A 22,013-nucleotide genomic window follows, 5' to 3' on the forward strand; every position below is an offset into this window, starting at 1 on the left:
TGATAGCTTACTGTAGCCAATCCTTTTAAGTCTTCTAAAAGGGTGTCAATAAAGAAAGCAAATATGGGATAGCAGAAGACTTATTTCCTGCAAGGGGGGGGGCTACTATTTAATATACAGAAGGAACCTGACACTCTCTCTTGGTCTAGCAGGAAATGTATGAACTACAGAACAATAGTTGAATTTGTGTGTGGGAAAAGATATAAAATTGCTTTATTCCTTCAAGAAACATTCAAGTTCTGAGGCTATTTGCTGACTCCAAAATACTGAAGTTTTTCCTGCTTTTTCCTTTCTGTTGTGAGAAATGTTTTGACTTCGAAAGTACCTGGCTAATTATTATTTTTTAGAGCAAAGAAGTGATTACTACACTACACAAAATATACAGTAGGTAGTGTTAAGATTACCATTTTGCTAGTAAATCACTTCTCTAAGTGGCACTATCAAACGGTTTAGTAAAGAAAGAAAGTCGGGTGCTCTTAGCTGTTCTACCTGAAACATTCACAGTTCTGAAAATCCTGCTGCTGGTCGTGTGCATTCAGTTAGTGAAAAGCTTCCCCAAACTTTTTTTTGAAGTCACAACAAAACATCAATCAGCCTCTATGAGGTTTGTTTATGCTTCCCCTCTGTGTCATGTCCAAAGGCAACCTCATATATGCATTAAGGTCTATCATGCATAAGCAGAGAGGTGCTCCTAGTAACAGTTCCAAAATTGTGGAATTCTATGCTCTTAGAGATTCACTCAAATCCAGACTTGAAGAGCTGCAATAGTTTTGTTTTTGTTAATAGCATTGCCTTTTGGTGCTGATTTTATGCTTCATTCATCAGAAATGGCAGATTTCTGTATCAGGGAAGGGATCAAAGCACCTTCTCCCTCATCAGCACTCCCTGACCAACACATACTAATAATCACTGTCAGAGCTGATAGCACTCACCAAATCCTCATGCGCAGCAATTGCAGAGTAAATGGGAGAGTGCACACATTTGCTGCCAAGTTGAGTTGACAGCTTCAATGAATTGGGGCCATCATGTATTTATATCTGACCAGTGAGATCCATGATGAGGAGGACTGGAATTCAGTTCCTTGAAGTAGAATTCCAAACAGACATTACAACCTGCACTGGTTCCATGGTGATTAAACTAAACAGATTACAATGCTCTGGCTTAGATGATCTGGAACAAGCTGCTATAAACCTTTGGCTGGCTGCCCTTTCTTCTCTTCTCGTGTGAAAGACGAAAGACTGAAAGCTTTTGCTTTCAGTTTTGACTAAACCACTGTCCGCATTCTGTGCAAACTCAGAAAACCATGGTTTACTCTAGTTAGTTTACAAAGTAGGATATACATACATTCTTTCAGCAGTTTCCATTGCCATTGAGTCTAGTCAGTTGTTATTCTTTTGTAATAAATCCTTTTATAACAATTCTTTTATAATAATTCTTTTATAATAAAAGTAGCAAAATGTCCATCATAATTAACGACTAAGATAAAGTTATTGGATTGCAGGGAGGAAACAAACCTTCACTTCCCTGCCATTAGAGGGTTCCTGGAACAGGCTAATGGTAAACTGTGTTCCAAAGAATGGAACAACGTGCACTGAGGGAATAAGTATACCACCCTGTCTGAGCCACTGCATTAGGGAAAAGAAGAGGAATGGCTGTCCTCTCACCACTTCCCACAGGAAGACACTAGCAACTAACAAGAACAGTTTCTATCTCACACTTGCCATTCCAGCAAGAGAGCACCCTCTAGAACAGCCTTTACCAATCTTGGGTCCCCAGATGCTGTTGGACTCTACTTCCCATCTTCCCTGACATTTGCTATCCTGACTGGAAATTAGAAGAGTTGTAGCCCAACAATATATGGGGGACACAGGCTTGGTAATGGTTCTGGAGCATAGGAGGGAGGGTGCATCACACTGAAAGCATATAAAACCAAACAAGCAATGTAAAGCTAGAATGTCTAACTTTTCATTGCATTATAGTACAATGGTTTAACCTTTCATTGCATAGCCTTTTAAATAAAATAAAATAAATATGATTTATTTACAAAAATGCCAGTTACCACTTCTGCCCAGAATATTCCCGAACTGCATATGAGCATCCTTGCATTTATTCCATTTTCTCAACATACTTCATTTGAAGGGATTAATAAAAATTGTTTTTGATCAAATAACATGACAAAGAAGGAAGGACACTGCAGGGCAACACTAAATAAGAAATAAAGAGGTTTCTAATACTGCGTTTAAAAATGGACTAATAAAAGTAAAATGTTTTCTCAGTAAAAAAAAAAAAGGTTTCCGTTGCTCTATTAATTCACTTCCTTACAAAACTATTGAAGCAGTTAATCGAGTTTAGCTACAACAACTGACTGATCAAGCTCTGGAATCTCCTAATTCGACAATAAATGGCATACATTCTATTAGGAAGACCTTGCCTAAGAGAGCTGCGTAAATCTAAACTGAACAAATACCGGCGACAAACATATGCCTCTATGAAATGAAATACTGTTTGACTATGTACTACGGCTGGCCATCTGCCAGCAGTCAATCTAGGTTGCTAGGTTTGTGTGTCACGGTGGACGTGCAAGTAATGATGAAAACGATATTAGCAGGGCACTTTGCCGGCCTACTGCTTCCATTCTGTTCCTCCCTCACTGCTGGACTGTGGCAGTACACTGCCTACCTATAAGGAATGAATCCTCAACCCAAACAGGAGGAGAATGCAACATAGTCATGCTATGTGCGACCAATAGCTTCATGTATTTATGCAATCATGTATTGACTGAAAGTACTGGAAACCTGTTTTTCATTTTATGTACAAGACTCTCTCTCTACAACCCTGTTCCTTATTAGACAGCCTTAAAAATACATTGACCCACCAAGCTTCTCAAACAAGCTGACTGATACCTGGCCAACTCCACTTATTGTTATGAACTACTGATCCTCTCCCAATTTTTCTATCACTAAGATCCAGCCACCAGGTTTTTAAAAAGAAAGCATGCCGTACGTAGCTTTCTCACCCACCACCATCCCTTACAAATTCTTGTATGCATAAAGAAAATATGGCCATAGGGAATGCAAAACCAGTAGCCACAGGCGACAACAGATGAACAGGGACTGTTTGCGACCCTGAGGTCAAAGGTGAATGGCCATTCCTACAATTAACATTGCCTTCAAGCATTCTCAAAGTCCATATTGACCTATTCTGTCCATTTTTCTATCTAATTTGCACCTGCTACTGGGCCTAGAATGAGAATAAGCAGTTATTTTCATTTTATGTTTGGGACATTTGGGAGTTCGGGGGTTTGTTTTGGGTTTTTGTTTTTTTCTTAATTAAAGAAAGCTTTCAGTAGTTTCTGTTCTTCAGTGCTTAGAAACAAAGCCAAAATGAAAGAGAGAGAATAAGAATCCTGCCAGGATATTCACATACTGCATCCAGAAATCACTTAGGCTGCTCATAGATCTTACTTTATACTTCGCAGTTCTGTTCATTAAAACAATGTTAGCAAATTTCATTGGGAAAGCAACCATCTTTTCCCAAAGGAAATCACTTTATAATTTGTTTCTGCAATAACAAATTGAATCTGTTCTTCAGATGAGGATTGGTATATACTATTTTAAGATTTTAAATCAGGGAAGAGGGTAGTTCAACCTACTGAAAGTTTGCAGAAATTCCAAAAACATACTGAGGAATGGGGGATAACTTTTCCACACAATATTTAATGGGGAAACATTAATATATGAACTAGTGTTTTGATCATTTTAAAGCAAAACTATTCAACTTGTTCAGTGACATCATTAAAACAAAAACAACAATATTGATAATAAAGCAGGACATGCCTATTTAAGCATTTGAATTAATCTAAACACTGGACAATTAAATATATGACAGTTATAATTCTAGTGAAAGGTTACCGTATTTTGGCTCACAATAAGGGTATACAACAACTGTAATTGCTTTATACAGTGAGTTTACACTTAAAGTACCTGAATGTTAAATGAGAACAGTTTAAAGGTCAAAGTAATGCTGTGCTTTTTTTAGTTTCATCACTGTCAAACTTTCCTATGAAATGCTTCCTTGGTCACCTGATTTTAGAAGCATAATTTCAAAGGCTGTTACTATCTACCATCCCCTCAAAAGGAGTACCAAGAGCAGCAGTGGGTGGGTGGGTGGTTGTGCGCGCGCGCACGCGCGCGCAAGCAAGCAAGCAAAACAAGATAAGGCACTATATTATTTAAGTAACTGACAACCAACTACAGAATATCAGAATGAATGGAAAGGAGAAAATAAAATCCAGCCGCTGGTGAATTAACTTACTCATTGTAAAAAATAAAATACAAAGCTAATGGCACAATCTCAAAAGGAAAGTTCCCTTTACAATATACATAGTGTTTGTTTTTCCTCTCTCTCTCACTTTTCTAAGCAGGGGAGGGTCCCTGCTTGGGTAGGCAAAGTGAAAAGTGAGAAACAATGATGCTTAACAGAACCTAGCTTCAAACAAATGCAAGATTAGAAAACTTTATTTTCAAAAGGGCCATTATGACTCCAGTATTATTTTCCCTACTGGAAATACAGGATACCCTCATGGCACCAAACTATATAACATAAACACTGAGTGGGAGCAGCACTGATTTAGTCATTCAACATTTTAATACAAACACATTTCCATTTAACTACAATGTGCTGTAAAGGAATAAAAATATGGATATGTTAAGATGAAGCAGACTTTCTACAATGGTGAAGTCAGAACATTTTATCACAGACTTTGTCTTCACTCTAGAAGGCATTCTATTTATGACTTTAAACAATACATCTCTTGAAATTTATTTGATTGTATACTGCCAAAGGGGGAAAAAACACTTTATCTATATCCAGAACAAAGATTATAAACACCCTGCTTTGACTGTTTTAGTAAAAGACACGATGCAATCTTACTTGGCCACAAGGTACCGTTGTCTTTGCTCAGCCATTTTTTCCTGAAGTGCTCATGGACCTTAGTGTGACTGATCTCCCTTTTGTTGGAATACAGTGGAAGAAGTTCTTCATCGTCATCACAGCTGGCCTGCCATTTACTTCTGTGCAGGCAACCAACTACTGGATCAGAAGGCAGGCACTGTACATAGGCAATCATTTTAAGATACAGCTCCAAACAATATCCCTGGTACTTGTGATGATAACCTATCTATAAACGTTTCCGGTAAAAAGAGGCACTACAGATCTTGCCCTTTCTGGTGCACTACAGATCTTTCCCTTCTCACTGGGCTAGTTTGGTCTAAATGGACCAATCCAATTAATGAGCTATTTAGCATAAAATCATCTGAACTGATTTGCGTAAGCAGGTGCCATTTCAGCCCCAGATCCAGGCTTCAACTGGGACCCGAAGATATCCACCAGACCTGTAAAAACATCCACCCAAGGCGGATTTTAGACTGGCCTCTTTATTTTCCAGCTGAACTCTGATGCTTCTCTTAAGCTTTATCCCAGATTATTTGTTACTCTTTGGACAACAGGTACAACCACACAGATGGCCGTATCTTAAAAGCTTATTTAAAGCTAAGTTACAATGTTCACTGCAGTACAGAGAGATACAATATCAGAACATTGCAGAAGTGTGTTGCAACTTATTTTCATACGACAGAGAAAGGTGGGGAAAGAGAGAAAACTAACATTAAAAAATGTGTTTGTGTGGACTGGAACACAGTTATTAAAAATGGAATGAGGTGAGAGACATGAAAGTATTTAACAATACTTATTAGGGTTTCGTAAAAAAAAAAAAATCCACTAAATTGATTCTAGTTAAATCTACTGGCAAACAGAGTTGTAAAGCATTTTATAAATACTGAGCAAATGAATCCTTTAGCACCTTCTGGAGGTAGGCATTATCCCTATTAAAAAATGAGACAGAAAGACTCAAAAGAGGTTTAGCATGTTGTCTACGGTTTAAGTGTAAAAGCCAGGATTAGACGATACTCCCAGGGATTCCAAGACAAAATCCATAGCAAAGTTGTAAGTTTCCTGAGCATGCCAATAATAATATTCAGTATTCCATTTCCTAATAAAAGGGTGAAGATTTCCTATATTCAGAATTGTATTATCTCTAAATTATAATTTCATAGCAGATAAAACAGTAACCATTACTCACACCTTCAAATAATATCCACTGGATTAGTAGAGGGGCTGTATTAGATTGTGCATCACTAAACTGCCACACAGGCCCAGTTGATAAATAACACTAAGCTATAGTTTGTTTAATAAACCAAGAGTTCTCCCACTGACAATCAAACAAACTGTGCCTTGTTTCTCTCAAACTTGGCTTTGCCCCAACTACTCTTGCCTCGTGCCTATGTACTTTGACCACCTCACCCCAGACACTCACCAAACAGACCATAGTTTAGGAAGAGTGCTGGACTCGGACCACAGTTAGAAGAACCCAGGGTTCATAAGTCAACAACAAATCATGGTTTGAGATTTTGGGGTTTTTTGGCAGTAAGGAAATCATAGTTAAGATGCTGGGCAGTGTTCACACATGACACAAAGCCATGGTTTAATAAACTATAGCTTAAATAATCAATGATTTATCATTTATCTAAATGAGGGGCTGTAGCTGGCATACCAGCCAAAGTGGACAAAACGCACTCCTGGCTACCAAGTCTACCAGGGCTTCCACAGTCAGTGGTGAATCCAGGAGCACACACAAACTACAGACTTGTTCTTTTAAAAAGAGTGCTATCCCTTGCAGCACCAATTGTAACAACAACATGAAGAAGAACAAGAACAATTTTATTATTTCTCAGCCATTCTGGGCGACTCCCTACAGAACAGTAAAAACAAGGTAAAACATCAAACATTAAAAACTTCCCTAAACATGACTCCCTTCAGATGTCATCTAAAAGTCAGACAGTTGTTTATTTTCTTGACATCTGATGGGAGGGTGTTCCACAGGGCAGGCGGCACTACCAAGAAGGCTCTCTGCCTGGTTCCCTGTAACTTTGCTTCTCGCAGTGAGGGAACCGCCAAAAGGTCCTCAGAGCTAGACCTCAGTGTCTGGGCCGAACGATGAGGGTGGAGACGCTCCTTCAGGTATACTGGGTCAAGGGCTTTAAACGTCAGCACTAACAGTTTGACTTGGGCTCGGAAATGCACTGGCAGCCAATCAAGATCCTTTAGGACCAGTGTTATATTTTCCCAATTGTAATTCTCCATTCCCAACTACTCCTAACCTTCCCATGCTGAGTGGGTAGAAAGTCTGGTGATAACTTCTAAAAGTGTACATCTAAATACGTTCAGGAGCCTGCCTGCTACTGTGAACTCTGCATTATCAAGGTTCTCAACTGTGAGGAAACTTTTAAGAACATAGATATTTTATTTCTATACCATCCTTCATCCCACAATGATTCCAGGGGAGGTTACATATTAAAATAAGCAGTTCAATGAGCATTTATTCTATAATACATTATAAAATTAAAATTACCAACATAACTTCACTTAGGATGTGATCCTACACCACATATTATGGTACATTGCAGCTGGCCATGCCACCTCAACCCCCTTCTATTATTATTATTATTTTAATTATAATGTTCTGCAACAACATCCCAAGAAAGGGGGCAGACTTTCTGATGTATCCAATGCTATAGCTTAGAGGCTAGAAGGAACCCCAGAATTATCACCTCCCACCCCACCCCCTGAAGATGGCCTTAACTATGATCCATGACTGAAAGGATAAAGGAAGAACAGAGCAGTGGGAATAAATATTAACAGAGCTATCCTGCAGTCGTAAGACCAGTTGTTCTTGAAGCTGAGAACACATATGTCTTTTTGACCCAAGAATTAAGTGTGCCTCAGTCCTTTAATCCAGAAAAAATGCTGATTAATCAAAACTCTCCAAGAAAACAAAGATAAATTCAACCAAAAAGACCCTGGGATGAAGGATGGTATAAGGAAGAAATAAAATATCTCTATGTTCTTAAAAGTTTCCTCACAGTTGAGAACCTTGATAATGCAGAGTTCACAGGAGCAGGCAGGCTCCTGAACGTATTTAAATGTACACTTTACATTAGGCAGTTTCCTAATGCTACTAAAAATAGAACATGTCATTTAAGTTTTGATTCCCATCTTTTTTACTGTGTGCTCCTTTTTGTGTTTTCATCAAATTTAGACTGTAATGTTACATGTCTTTCAGAGCTATGGCTTGTCCCACTTTTTAAAACTGAGGTCACATGTCCTGAGCCCTTGGGATATAGCGGGCTATAAATTAAAAGTATACAAATACATTCTTCAAAAAAAAAAGGTTGTTGCTGATGTTGAAACAAAAGCCATTATGTGTGTGATATTAGAGGATTTCAGTCCATCCCATGCAGCTGCTGAGGCATCTGAAAAACATGGGACCAAAGATGTACTGCCAAAAATAAAAAAGAAATGTCTCTAATCTACAGCAACAATGGAATGACAAAGCTACTAAGGCTGGTACATCCTAGCACTATGAGAGCAAAGCATTCTTTACATCAGTGAAAAGCAGCAAAATTTACAGTTTGCTTTAACTAGCAATTCAGATACAGTTCAGACAAGTTTAGCAATGTTAGCCTGCCAATTCAGATACATTACAATCCTGGATTACCATTGGTAACCAAAAGCAAGCATCACCTCCTTTTTCACCAGCCTTCCACTATCCCTTTAACAATTTAAAAGAGCCAAAGAGAGATGCCCTGTTTGACATGAACTGTAACAACAATATTTATTTTTTTATTTATTTGTTTTTATTTTATTAATTGTTGTTGTTGTTGTTGTTGTTGTTGTTGTTGTTGTTGTTGTTGTTGTTATATTTGTACCACGACCATCCTACTGGGTTGCCCCAGCGATTCAGCTTTCAACAAATATAAAAGCATAATAAAACATCAAACATCAAAAACTTCCTGATGCCTTCAGACGCCTTCTAAAAGTTGTATAGTTATTTATCTCCTTGATATCTGATGGGAGGGTGTTCCACAGGGTGGATTGCCACTACCTGGTTTCCTGTAAAATCACAGAACTGTAGAGTTGGAAGGGACCCTGAGGATAATCTAGTCCAGCTCCCTGCAATGCAAGAATGTATAGCTATTCCATATGAGAACTGAACCTGCAACCTTGACGTTATCAGCACCACACTCAGACTTCACTTCTCGCAGTAAGAAACTGCCAGAAGGTCCTCCGAGCTATATCTGCCCCCAAAGCCAAACTCTGTTTAAGAAATGTAGTGTTCTTGAAATATTAAGGTCTTATGACACTGAATGGAAACACAAGTTATGGAGGAACAGGCTGCAATGTTGTTCCTTTGCAAGGTTTATCTTGGGAGAGGTAAAACAGAAGAAGTGTTGGTGTATGTGCAAGTGTACAATGAAGGACACATCCATACGAGATCTCTGGATGGGCTTCTGGTTCCGCAGCCCCCATGACAGCGGAAGATCATTGGCAAAGGAAAAACAAGGATGATTGAGGATAATCATCCTTGCAAATTCTCCCCAGGGATGGGGGGGGGGGGAGCTTCACTCACAGTTCATCTCAGTACCTGGCTCTCGCTCTGGTATGGAATGCGAGGGGCAGAGAGGTGCCGAGTACAAAAGCACTTCACCTGCTGAAAACCCTCCAATGCCACCACTAAGAAGCAGAGGTTCTCCTGTTCATTAGAGCTTAATTGGACTAAAGTACAGGCACGTTCTAGAAGACAGGAGATCACAAACTGTGGAACAAACCAACTGCAAGGACTTTAAGGTTTGAACTTGAGATAAGACTTCATTCAGTGAAAAAGATGGTGGGGAGAGGGGAGACTACAGTTTCTTTATTTAAAGTTTTCTTCTCTACATTTATGATTCAGCAGTCCTCCTCTAAAAGTTAGTTCAAATTATATTTGTACAAGTGAGGATGGAAGAAATAGGATTATAAACACAGAATATAAAATCAAACAGAACTGTGTGTGTAAAAAAAGGAAAAAAGGAGGAAAGCTCTATTTTGCAAAAGGTTTATGATGGAAATTTAGAGCTGACTCTTCCCCATCCTTTATTATTTATGAAGTGAACTGAATAATGCTAAGAGGACTTGGAATTTAATTTAATTGGAAGTATAACTGTTCATATATTTTCAGCTGGAAGGAAGAATGAAAGGAGTCTGTGAACTGCCAAAGAACTGATAAGGTTTTTACTGAGTCATCTGCAGTTTGACAGACCACACTTCTTCCCAGGCTGAGAGGAAAAATGGTGACAACTGTTTATTTACTGGGGCACAGTGACTTTTGCAGCTCTTGCTAAAGTTCTCAGTGTAAAACAACAAACCACAGACAGAGCAATGGAGAAATTTCTGGAACAACAATGGGCTATCAGCTCTGCCCAAAGCATAACAGCAACAATCAGGGAAAAGAAAGACATCTTACAAGGACAGGAAGGAAAAAAACGAACAGAATAATTGCCACACACAGGAACAACAAGGATATAGTTTGAGTTCCTCACAAGAAAATAATCAAACCATCAAATCAAGCACGAGGGGAGGCCACTGTAACTAAATTATATACAGTGATACCTCAGGTTACATACGCTTCAGGTTACATACGCTTCAGGTTACAGACTCCGCTAACCCAGAAATAGTACCTCGGGTTAAGAACTTTGCTTCAGGATGAGAACAGAAATTGTGTGGAGGGCACCACATTATCAGTGTGACATGTTTTGGACCCTACAGGTTCTTCTTCAAAGAAATACAGATTCAGAGTTAGCAAAAGAAAAGCTGCAGTAGCACATCTAAATGTTGAATCTGTATTTCTTTCCCCGAAGAACCACCAGTAGGGTCCAAAATGCATTGGACTAACAAAGGTCTCTCTTTTGTCTACCACCTTGCCTTCTACTTCCCGTTCTTTGCTATTTACAGCTCTGTTTTGAATTTGCCAAGTAGAACAATTTATCATCTTACTTTGGACAGCAAAGGTGAACAAAACTATTTACAGCTTAATGAAATCTGTATTTTAGTTCTCCTGCGGGCATGTTGCCTATATGGTACAGGGGTCACCAGTTAAAGTACAGATAGTTAAAACCCAGTGACTTCCTACAAATAACCATCACCATACCATCTCGTCTTAACTACACAGCAATGTAATCAATATAAAAGGAGCTAACTGGTTCCGCTTGAAAGGCATGCTGCGTAATATATTTCAAATAAGGAAGTTTAAATTAAACTACAGTGCTAACCAACAAAAACCTGCAAAAAGATCAACGCACTCGAGAGGTCGAATGCAGCACAGCAGTGTAGCATATCATGATTTGCTATGAATTATAGCATTTATCTATCATTTCTGCAATTCCTCTCTTAAGTCGATGCACACTGTGAGTCTTTATGACAAATTGCAGTTCTGAGCAGCGGTCCCTAGCATTTAGAGGCAATGGTTTTAGGGCAGTAACTATGTAATTGTGAACAAATAATATCAGCAGGTTATAGTTAGGGTATCTCTGGCTGTGACATGACTGTTTGTACTAAATAACAGCATTTATATGACAATAACAGAATTTCCTGAGTACCTGATAGCAAACAAAACAAAACAAAAAGAAATTGATATTTCTAATCCAGCTTCATAGAAAAAAATATTCTGAAAAGTCTGAAAAGGCACCTAGGGTTTTTATTTATCTAAATGTATTATAACTTACCTTTTTATGTCATGCTAGGTTGGGAATGGGAAACACAGGTTTAAACCCCCCCCCCCTTTCTCACACACAGACACAAAGCTTCACAAGGTATTTTTGGGAACATCAGTGTCCCTCAGCACTGTCTACCTTAAAGGTTTGGTGAGGCTAAGGCACCACCACGGGCTCCTTGAAAAGGGTTGAATGCATAACAAATCACAGTGGTGCCTCGCAAGACGAAATTAATTCGTTCCGCAAGTTTTTTCTTCTTGAGAGTTTTTCGTCTTGCGAAGCACGGTTTCCCATAGGTATGCATTGAAAATCAATCAATGCGTTCCTATGGAGACCGTCCGGGGACAGAGGGGAAGCGCCACAAGCCTTCCCCTCTGTCCCCAGACCTGTTTTAAAGCAAGGGAAGGGGCAGAGGGGAGAAGATCGCTTCTCTCCGTTGCCGCCCCTTGGTTCAAAAGGGATCCGGGGACAGAGGGGAAGGCGCGCGCGAGCCTTCCCCTCTGTCCCCGGAGATTGCGGGGCTGGCAACGGGGAGAAGCGATCTTCTCCCCGCCGCCCCTTGCTTAAAAAGAGGTCCGGGGTGCAGGGGCAAGCTTCGTTTTGCGAAGCAAGCCCATAGGGAAATTCGTCTTGCGAAGCAACTCGAAAACGAAGAAACCTTTCGTCTTGCGAGTTTTTCGTCTCGCGAGGCGTTCGTCTTGCAGGGCACCACTGCATTTAAATATAGAACTTGGGCCAGGGAACCCCTAGGTGAAGTAAACATAACATAAATACAAAACATAATGCCATGCTACCCCCTTATAACTTTTCAAAATTACAGATATTTCACAAACAATATCTTTGCACATTCTGATTAAACAGAACTTGGTCCACACACCACAGATTAATGTTTAGATCAGAACTTAGTTATCCACTTACTCTTACACTTCCTGAATGTTCTGACCTGGTTCTTAGCTCAATAACAATTTAGAGACGTATCCTGAGAGAAATGTATAAAAAGATATGTATTTAAAAGCATCATTTCATGCAGATTTTTTCAAGAAACAACAAATGCAAACGGGATACAACAGACCTTACTGGTGAAACATGTCTGAAAGTAGTGGTGACAGACCAATTCATCCACTACTATTCAATGGCCTAGCTGGCATGTCACATGAAAACCACAGTTTAATGTGAATGTGTGCTTGCTGGCACACACACACACACACACTGCTGAAACCTTCTCACTGCATCCCCCCACCATTACTTCTGTTGCCATGCCACCAGGAAACAAGCCAGAGTCTGGTATGTTGTGACTTCTAAACCTGGGCTCATGTTTGTTACCCTCAAACAAATTGTGAGCAGTAAGACAAAAGCAGAACTTTGGTTACTGCTCAAGCTTTGTTTGGGGGAAAACAAAATCATGAGACCGGTTTGAGGCTCTAGCTTGTTTCCCATTGGCATGGCAGCACCTGGAATGGGGGGATAATGCAGTGAAGACTTTAAGCAATGGGCATACACTCACTGCGCATTCTCAGTAAACCATCATTAAATGGTTAATGTGGCTTAATGTGATGGTTACTTAATGTGAATGTGCAGTAAGGGAAGTGGCAATAAAGAAAACAGTTAAAATATCAAAATCTTGCTATTGTTGCATGCCGCACCAATCTCCAAGCAGTGTGAGATTCCAGGAGTCCCAGGTGCTTATCCAGGCTCCATGTCTCCTTTTGGAACTGAGGCACAGTGGAGACTGCGGTGTCTTTATGGTATATGGTTTATTTATACATCAACCTAAGCCTATAATGGAGGGATTCACAGCATCAACACCCCAAAAGAGTGTTATTTCTTCCATAGCCTTGGATTCAAACAGAAATTGAACATTGTTCTCTGGCTTTCAAGCCAGCAGTTTACATCTAGGTCACATTACTGCTCAACTCTCAACTCCAAACTCTGGCTCTGCACCTCACCAGGAGGCTAGCCTGGCTTGATTAGCTTTTAACACTTGCTGGATCCAGGGATTAGAAGTCTGGCACCCCTGAACTCGTAGCACTATCAAAGTCATGTTTAAACTTAAGCCATTAAAATCACCTGAAGAAAATATTGCCTTTGGCATGCAATACTGTGAAAAAGATGTTTTTTTGTTGAGACTGCTAGTAATCCAACACTTAATAAAAAATTCTGATAAAGAGCAGTTAGGAAACATTTCAAATAAATCAATGCCCAATAATGTTAAGCCTTTAAAAGCCTGTAAAAGAAAGATTGTGTGTGCACTATTTAAACTATGTGCTTGAAATTTCACACTCACTTCGGTACTAAAATTCTTCCCATACCTACAGATTGAACAGTTGTACATATTTCTATGGCATTTGCTTCATTCATATGTGAGATCACATTAAGACTTTTTAAGAATTGCAGGAGTTAAAGCTCCTCTAGCCCTGCTTTTTTCTTTTTGTAAATTTAAATTTGTATGCTCTAGAGCAGGAATGTAGATGTCTTGACCACTGGCCGAACTGTTTGGGGCTGATGACAACTCCCCCATCACATTCGGAGGTCCACAGATTCCCAATCATTCCCCTAGAGTACTGTTTCTTTATATGGAAATTGTTTGTTTTGTGAACATGTCCTACAAGGAAACATTAAACATTCTTGTCGTCAAGAAAGGAGAAGATTGAGAAAGAACATGGCAACACACTAACTTCTGATACTTAAAAGGCATGCCTGTCTGTAGTATATCTAAATCTGGAGTAACAAATTATGTTTACAAATTTGGGTGTGTTTACTTTTGTATTTCTTCAGTTTGTTTGTTTTTGTATTTGAAAATTGAAAAAAAAATGTTGTTTTTTTAAAAAAAATACCTGAAGAGCTTTCACACAGAGAACAAAAATACTTTTTTTCTCTGCTGCCATTGAGGGCAGGGCTAATGGGCTTAATCTACAAGAGGATTGATTTCAGCTCAACATTAGGAGAATCTTTTCGGCAGTGGTGGGCTTCACTGAAGATCTTCAAGGAGAACGTGGGCAGTCATCTGTCCCAAGATGCTCTCACTCCAGATTTTCTCCATCAAGTAAGCAAATGGACCTAATAACCTACAAGGGAAGAGCCCGTCTAACTTATAATTATAGGAACAGTATAAAACTATGGTGATAAATGATAGCTAAGGGGAAACTGAAGAGCTTGCCACATCCATCTGAAAACTTTAGTGCCAATAAATAAATTTTCATATAAGTTCTCCAAAATAAATTATTTGCTAGTAAAACTCTGGTTGCAATCCTTGCTTTAATATTAACAACAATTATAGCTTTACTACTGAGTTGAGATGTGGGTGGCGCTGTGGGTTAAACCACAGAGCCTAGGACTTGCCGATCAGAAGGCCGGCAGTTCGAATCCCTGGGACGGGGTGAGCTCCCGTTGCTCGGTCCCTGCTCCTGCCAATCTAGCAGTTCAAAAGCACGAAGCACGTCAAAGTGCAAGTAGATAAATAGGTACCACTCCGGCAGGAAGGTAAACGGGGTTTCCGTGTGTTGCTCTGGTTCGCCAGAAGCGGCTTAGTCATGCTGGCCACATGACCCGGAAGCTGTCTGTGGACAAACGCCGGCTCCCTCGGCCAATAAAGCGAGATGAGCGCTGCAACCGCAGAGTCAGTCACGACTGGACCTAATGGTCAGGGGTCCCTTTACCTTTACTGAGTTGAGAACAAGAAGCACAACTGGATTCATTAATCCTAGCCTAATTAAAACATAACCACAAATTTAAATTGAGGGATTCATACTATAAAAGCAGGCACAGTTTTATTCTCTTTCATCTTAGGAGGAACAAAACAACGCACCTTTGAGTACAAGCTGCCTAGCTTGACTTAGGAAATGCATGTGCATCAGGGGGGAAATCTGTTTCTAATTCTAAATGTTACATATTTGCTAAGAACATTGCCAAGAAAAGAATCCAAGGAATGTCCTTACATGTATACTACACACAAGACAACTGGTGAGCAAGCCATTGATGTCTTTTAAAAAAGAGAGATGATAAATCAGCATTTCTAGTACAGATCTTTCCTCTAGGGAGCAATAACCACATGCCCTGGATTTTTCAGGGATGGCCTCCAACATAACTTCTTACTATTATTAGCAGAAAAATATTCCTCCTGTCCTCCTTCCCCAAATCCACAGCTGTAAAATATGTAAGGCTGTGGCATATGCGTCTTTAAGTGCAGTCACTCAGCTTGCATACCTTCTTTACAGCACCCTCTGCATTTTCTTTACAATGAAGTCATTAAGTGATCTAGTCAAATTGAAGCTCTCTCTTCAACCCTGGCTAACATACTGTGTCTAATTTGACTTTACTTGAAAGTAACTTTGGAAATAAAAAAATATTTTCACCTCAATTCTCCTTTCCTATTCTCCCTAATCCAGTCTATTCAGCTGCCTGATTTCAAAAAATATAGTATTTATCAATCTTTTTCACAAAGAATAATAACAAACCTTACACAAAGTAAACATTTAGAAGGGAGCATAGCTGTGGTTCTTGTATAGACATTTTAAATTCCAGCATCATGACAGCCCTAGCATTCCAGTAGAAATGCTAGTATATTACAATATCCAGTGTGAAATATCCCCTCACAGAAGCTGAAGCTTACAGTATTACTAAATCCGCTTATGAGCTTGATTAAAATACGGAGCAATGGATTCAAATTACAAGAAAGAAGATTCCACCTAAACATTAGGAAGAACTTCCTGACAGTAAGAGCTGTTCGACAGTGGAATTTGCTGCCAAGGAGTGTGGTGGAGTCTCCTTCTTTGGAGGTCTTTAAGCAGAGGCTTGACAACCATATGTCAGGAGTGCTCTGATGGTGTTTCCTGCTTGGCAGGGGGTTGGACTCGATGGCCCTTGTGGTCTCTTCCAACTCTATGATTCTATGATTCTATATGTTGTTGTATTTGCACCTGTGGGCGCACATGGAGGCCTTCATTGGAACCTACGTCCTCGTCCCTCCCCCGGTGACAAGGATTTTAAATACAACTACAGTGGTACCTTGGGTTAAGTACTTAATTCGTTCCAGAGGTCCGTACTTAACCTGAAACTGTTCTTAACCTGAAGAACCACTTTAGCTAATGGGGCCTCCTGCTGCTGCCGTGCCGCCAGAGCACGATTTCTGTTCTCATCCTGAAGCAAAGTTCTTAACCTGAAGCACTATTTCTGGGTTAGCGGCGTCTGTAACCTGAAGCGTATGTAACCTGAAGCATATGTAACCCAAGGTACCACTGTATGAAAGTGTCTACCTGGCAAGAGCAACATGGGGGGATACCATAATGAAGGCTCCGTTATTTCCAACTACAAACAGTCTACCCACCAATTTCCCTACAGGAATCTTTGTGGGAAAGAGCCTGCCAAGGGAGATGCAAGAGATTCCTTGCAAACACTGATGAGGGGTGGGGGGTGGGGAAGATGATACAAGAGGAAGCACAAATCACTGATGCTTCCTGCTGCCTTTGCTGGTCCTCTTTGAAAGTCCCCGGCCACATTATTAAGGGACAAAGGAGCAAGTATTAGCATACGTGAACACTTTTAAAGTGCCCAATGCAGCAAACAAAAGTGTTGTTTTTAAAGAGGTAGGTGCAGATGGATCCTTGTGCAAACATTTTGGAGGTGTAGCTAGGGGTTCAGGTCAGGCCAATAAAGAAAAGAGAGGTGTGGTTTTTTTTATTTAAAATAAACAAAAATAATCCGGTAACAATAAAAATGTATTTTAAAAAGCAACAACAACTGTGATGACTTAGCATTCTGAGATCATCAGTTAATAATGCTTTATATAAATTGGTATAAATTAGGGAGAAATGGAGGCAAGTATGTGGTTTTTTGGGGAGACTGTTTTTATTATATATTTTGTGGTTTTTTATTTTTATTTTGTTCTGTGAGCTGCCCTTAGACCTCTGGGTATAGGGCAGTGTGTGTGTGTGTGTGTGTGTGTGTGTACACACACACACACATACATACATATACAATATGCATCACATCCCACTGAACATGAGGAAATGCCCTAGCTTACAATGAACACAGGAATTCTGAAATCCATGGTCATTAATAATAATATTTTCCTCCATTGAAAACATCATATATCATATACAGCTGTTAGCACAGAAAGAAACATAAAAGGGAGCTTTTATTATTAGCTTAACTAGTAATTTGGTTATATTTTGAAATAAGTTTGAATTCTGTACATTGTAAAAATTATTATCTTTACTTCGTCACATCAACAAAAAGCACACACACTTAAAGTGAAGAGCCACTGATTTCTATTAACAATTTAACATCTCTGAATTATTCCAATAGCAGAAGCACCAAGCCTAAGGAAATTCACATATACTTTGGGCAGGAGTTTTTTTAGAAAGGTGAACATACTGTGTGTGTGTGTGTGCGCGCGCGCGCGCGCACGCACGCACGCACACACACACGCTACTACTTAATCTAAAATAGGACTCAAAGTTAATACCAAATTTTATAAAGAAACTAACTTGTAGTAATGTTGCCTCTGTCCTTGATCACATTAACACACTTATCAACATTCACCATGAAAAGAAATAACTGGAATAGTTTGGTTTTGCATTTATATAATGACAAAAAAATTCATCATTCTCTCCAGGCATTCATTAGACCTCATACTGTTTTGAAAATAATTAAATGAAGGTATTGTCTGACAGATCCTATTAACTAGCATGGTCAGTGCACATGCTTCATCCAATAAATTGTTCCTAAAGTTCCTACAACACAGACAATGCTTTTTCAAATGCTTGGTAGGCTCAGCAAATTGAAACCTACAGAGCAAGCTTGCTCTTTTGTATGGGAAAGGATTACACATAGCATTCGAAGGATTCCAAGCAGGAATGAGTCTTCTCTCTGCTAATAAAGCACAAAGGGTTATGTAGATCTGTGCTGCCCTCTGACTCAAGAACAAGACTAAAGATTAAACTTCTCATAAACTTCTGAGAGTTGTAAAAGAGGGCTGCTAGCCTGTGGTTGCGGGGGGGGACGGGACGGGACGACAGCAACAGCTATACAGGAGAGTTGCATAACTTCCAAAAAGTCCCCTTACCTTTCAGGCAAAACATCCTGGGACTGTTCCATGGAGGGAAGTGAAAGGGTCCTGTTTGCAGAGAGTGCAGTGCACCAGTGCTAGGTACAGCTGTTCCCCAGTCCGCCCCATTCAAGCGCACAGCCGAGAAGCATGGCAGCGAGCCAACTCCTGCTGCTATAGGAAGCTGCTGCCCAACCCACTGATTTCTAAACAACACTGTGGAACGTCCCCATCTCCCACCTCCTCTCATTCCAAAAAAGAAAAAAAGGGGGGGTGGACCCAGCCACTCTATTTAAGAAGGGAGAGAAAGACAACTGCCTTTCTTCAACCACGCCTAGCACAATACAACCACGCCTAGCACAATACAAACCTAAATACATTTGTTTTATCTCCCTTGTCAGCGCTTTCGCACTGAAAACAGCTCATATTCATCTACTGGTCAGCATCAGGAAAAATAAATCACCCTTAATCTACCTCAGCAGTTTCCTATGAATTGCCAAATTCTGGCTCTTTGTAACTTTTTTTTTTTGTAATTGCTCTGGAATGTGTTACTTTTGAAGTGCTTTATTTGGCTAGTTTTCATATTGTATGCATGTGCGCACACACAAAGAGAGGCTTATGGTGCAAGTAAGGAAAACAAACAATCAAGAGCCAATTGTTATTACACTTGAATGTCACCAATGGTTTCCTGCAAACCTAAGGTGTCCTGTGAAAATACTAGAACTAGGCACAGCCCAAACATGAACTTACGACAACATAATACTAATGAGTGATACAGTGTATATATGAGCAGTTTCTATGATACTACCATATATCTCAGAATGTCCATGTTGTTATAACTAAAGTTTAGAACCACAATGGAAAAAAATTCATAATGAAAACTGTTCATACCGCTTAAGGATGAAAAAACCAACATCTTCAAAGTGTTTAACATAAGGAATAAAACAATTACATTATCAGGTATTTTGAGCATGGAATTTTCCAAGGCCATGCGCCTTTCCAAAGCCAGCAACAACACTCTTCTCCACTTGTGAGCCCCAACAACTGGTATATAGAGGCATATTGCCTCCAACAGTGAACATGAAAACATAGCCTTATCCTCCATGAGTTAGTGTAATACTATTTTAAAGAAGAGGGGAAGTAGTTACAGTCATGTGGGCCTTGGGACTGTGGCAGCAGAAAGGGCACAGGAAAATATATGGGTTTCAGAGATGTGATCATGGGTTAGTGCTGTAATGGGGACTATTTGCTGTGATATGTGAAGGGCTACTAAAATAATAATTTCTTGTGAGTTTAATGCTGTTAAAACAGAAAGGAAAAGTGCAGATTATTTGCTATGCTACTTCTCTGGGAAGTTGTCCAAAACATTACAGTTTGCACATGCACTAACACACAGTGTTGGAATAAGCATTTGGATCAGAGCCATTGGAGTTGGCTAAGTCCAGTCTTTTAAAAATGTGTTCATTAATTACCTGGAAGAAAAAAATAAACAACACATTAATGATGTTCCTAGGAGACAATAGGCTGGGTTGAAGCTGTGAAGACCAGTACAAATCTTTAAGTAGCCATCCATAAGTGAAATGACAGTGAATGTTTACAGGATAAAATGCAACATAATAAAAACTGAACAAAACAGAGACCTAAAATCCAGTAAGATTTTTTGCATGGATGAAAAATTAGGATAAAAATTGCCTTGCTAACATGCTCAACATGACCTGCAATTATCTATCACCATCAACAGCTTTTGTTTGGTCACAGTTAGGTAACTAACTGTGGATTTTAGTGTTGTTGTTTTCTGTAATACAGGTATGCATACATGAAGTTTATAGGACTAGTATACGTATTTAAAAGCATTTTAGCAATGACTGAAGAAGCCCTTCTTCAAAAAAGAGGCCAGCTCCTTTACATTAGTGTGAACAGTGGGGTTGCTTTTGTGACCAGCCTGATTTGCAGTAGTTGAAGAGTTCATGATGTCTTATCTCCACGCCCTGAAGAAATTCATCCACTACCTACTATTATGGCATATCCATCAACAGTCCTGATTTGACCGGGACATCCTGGAATTACAGAAGCCATCCCGGCTTCTGATTGGATGTCCCATAGAACAGAACATGTTGGCAGCTGATAAGCCCAGGCTTTCCTGAGTTGCTTGGGTGTTCTTTGTGAGTTATGTGCACTGTATCTGGGAAGTTCCACTAGGTGCAAATGGCAAGGAAACATGGTTTAGTATTCTGGGTGGCCATACCACAATTATGGCTACATCACAAAAATAACATGCTCTTTGTCTACAGCTTTCTGAAAGTGAAATCTGAATGTTTTCATATTATTATATAGTTCTGAACAAAGATATGGTAGAAAGATACAGTAGATTTCAGTCCAAAAGACTGTGGTCACATCTACATCTTACATTTAAAGCACATGACTTCCCCCCAAAAGAATCCTAGGAACTGTAGTTTGTTAAGGGTGTTGGGACCTGTACTCCTGTGATAGGTAAACTTCACTACCTAGGATTCTTTGAGGAAAGCCATCTGCCTCAAATGTGTTTTAATTGTATGGTGAGGATGAGACCTGGGACCTTAGGGTAAAGGGACGGTAATAAATAAAGTGGTGATATGCATAGATGTGTCTATATTTTGGGATGTGGTAGTAAAATAATAGAATTGTAGAATTGATAAGGACCACGAGGATAATCTAGTCCAACCCGCGCAATGCAGGAATCTTTCATCCAACGTAGGTCCCACAGTTCTGAGATTAAGAGTCTCATGCTCTATTGACTGACCTATCATTAGGACTTCTCTATTCCTATCCAACTTTAACTTACCCCATTTTTCCACAAGTAGCCTCTAGGTCTGCCACTACCCACCACTTTTTAAATAAGAACAGTTCAAACAAAAGCCATCAGGCGTACAAAGAGCAATGCCTCAGAGAGTTTGTGATAAGTCAAGAAAGATATGTGCAAGCTCACAGTTCCGAACAGGTTTGTAAGTTTCAGCCCAAGGCATTCCCTATTTGTGTAGATATGGTGAAATTTTGAACCAAGTTCAAAGGCACAAGAGAATTAATTATAGTTTCTTCTTCCCCATGTTCTGTTTGTAGGGAAATGCTGTATTTTGGACTTTGTAATTTTGTTACATTATAGAAGTGAAAGTAAAGTTGTCATAGTACTACTGTTGTCGATCTTTTTAAAATGTTGATTTGTATGACTTCCTGTTTTGAACATGCTAGCGGTAGCCTTTAATGTTTCAGCCCTGTGGCCTACCTTTAACACAAACATGCATTGGAGGATTCATTTCCTACTTTTTTTTTAACCATACATTTGCATT

At 39.6% G+C, this 22,013-nt stretch overlaps 1 protein-coding gene across 14 annotated transcripts in view; it reads right to left on the minus strand.

The window, feature by feature from the left end:
- The window catches only part of NHSL1 (NHS like 1), a 138,673-nt gene that overhangs the window by 55,977 nt on the left and 60,683 nt on the right, over positions 1-22,013 (minus strand). The window contains exon 1 of one of the 14 annotated variants that reach the window (XM_083498037.1): positions 18,709-18,951. The exons of 12 other annotated variants lie outside the window; for them this stretch is intronic. In XM_083498037.1, the coding sequence (XP_083354163.1) occupies positions 18,709-18,940 (232 nt within the window). In that variant the 5' untranslated portion in view covers positions 18,941-18,951. Of the gene's footprint in view, positions 1-18,708; positions 18,952-22,013 lie in introns of those variants that run through there. One more of the 14 variants, XM_083498026.1, reaches the window with a different exon arrangement.

The sequence above is a fragment of the Podarcis liolepis genome, assembly GCF_965112155.1.
Source record: "Podarcis liolepis genome assembly, chromosome: 3".
Taxonomy (NCBI): domain Eukaryota; kingdom Metazoa; phylum Chordata; class Lepidosauria; order Squamata; family Lacertidae; genus Podarcis; species Podarcis liolepis.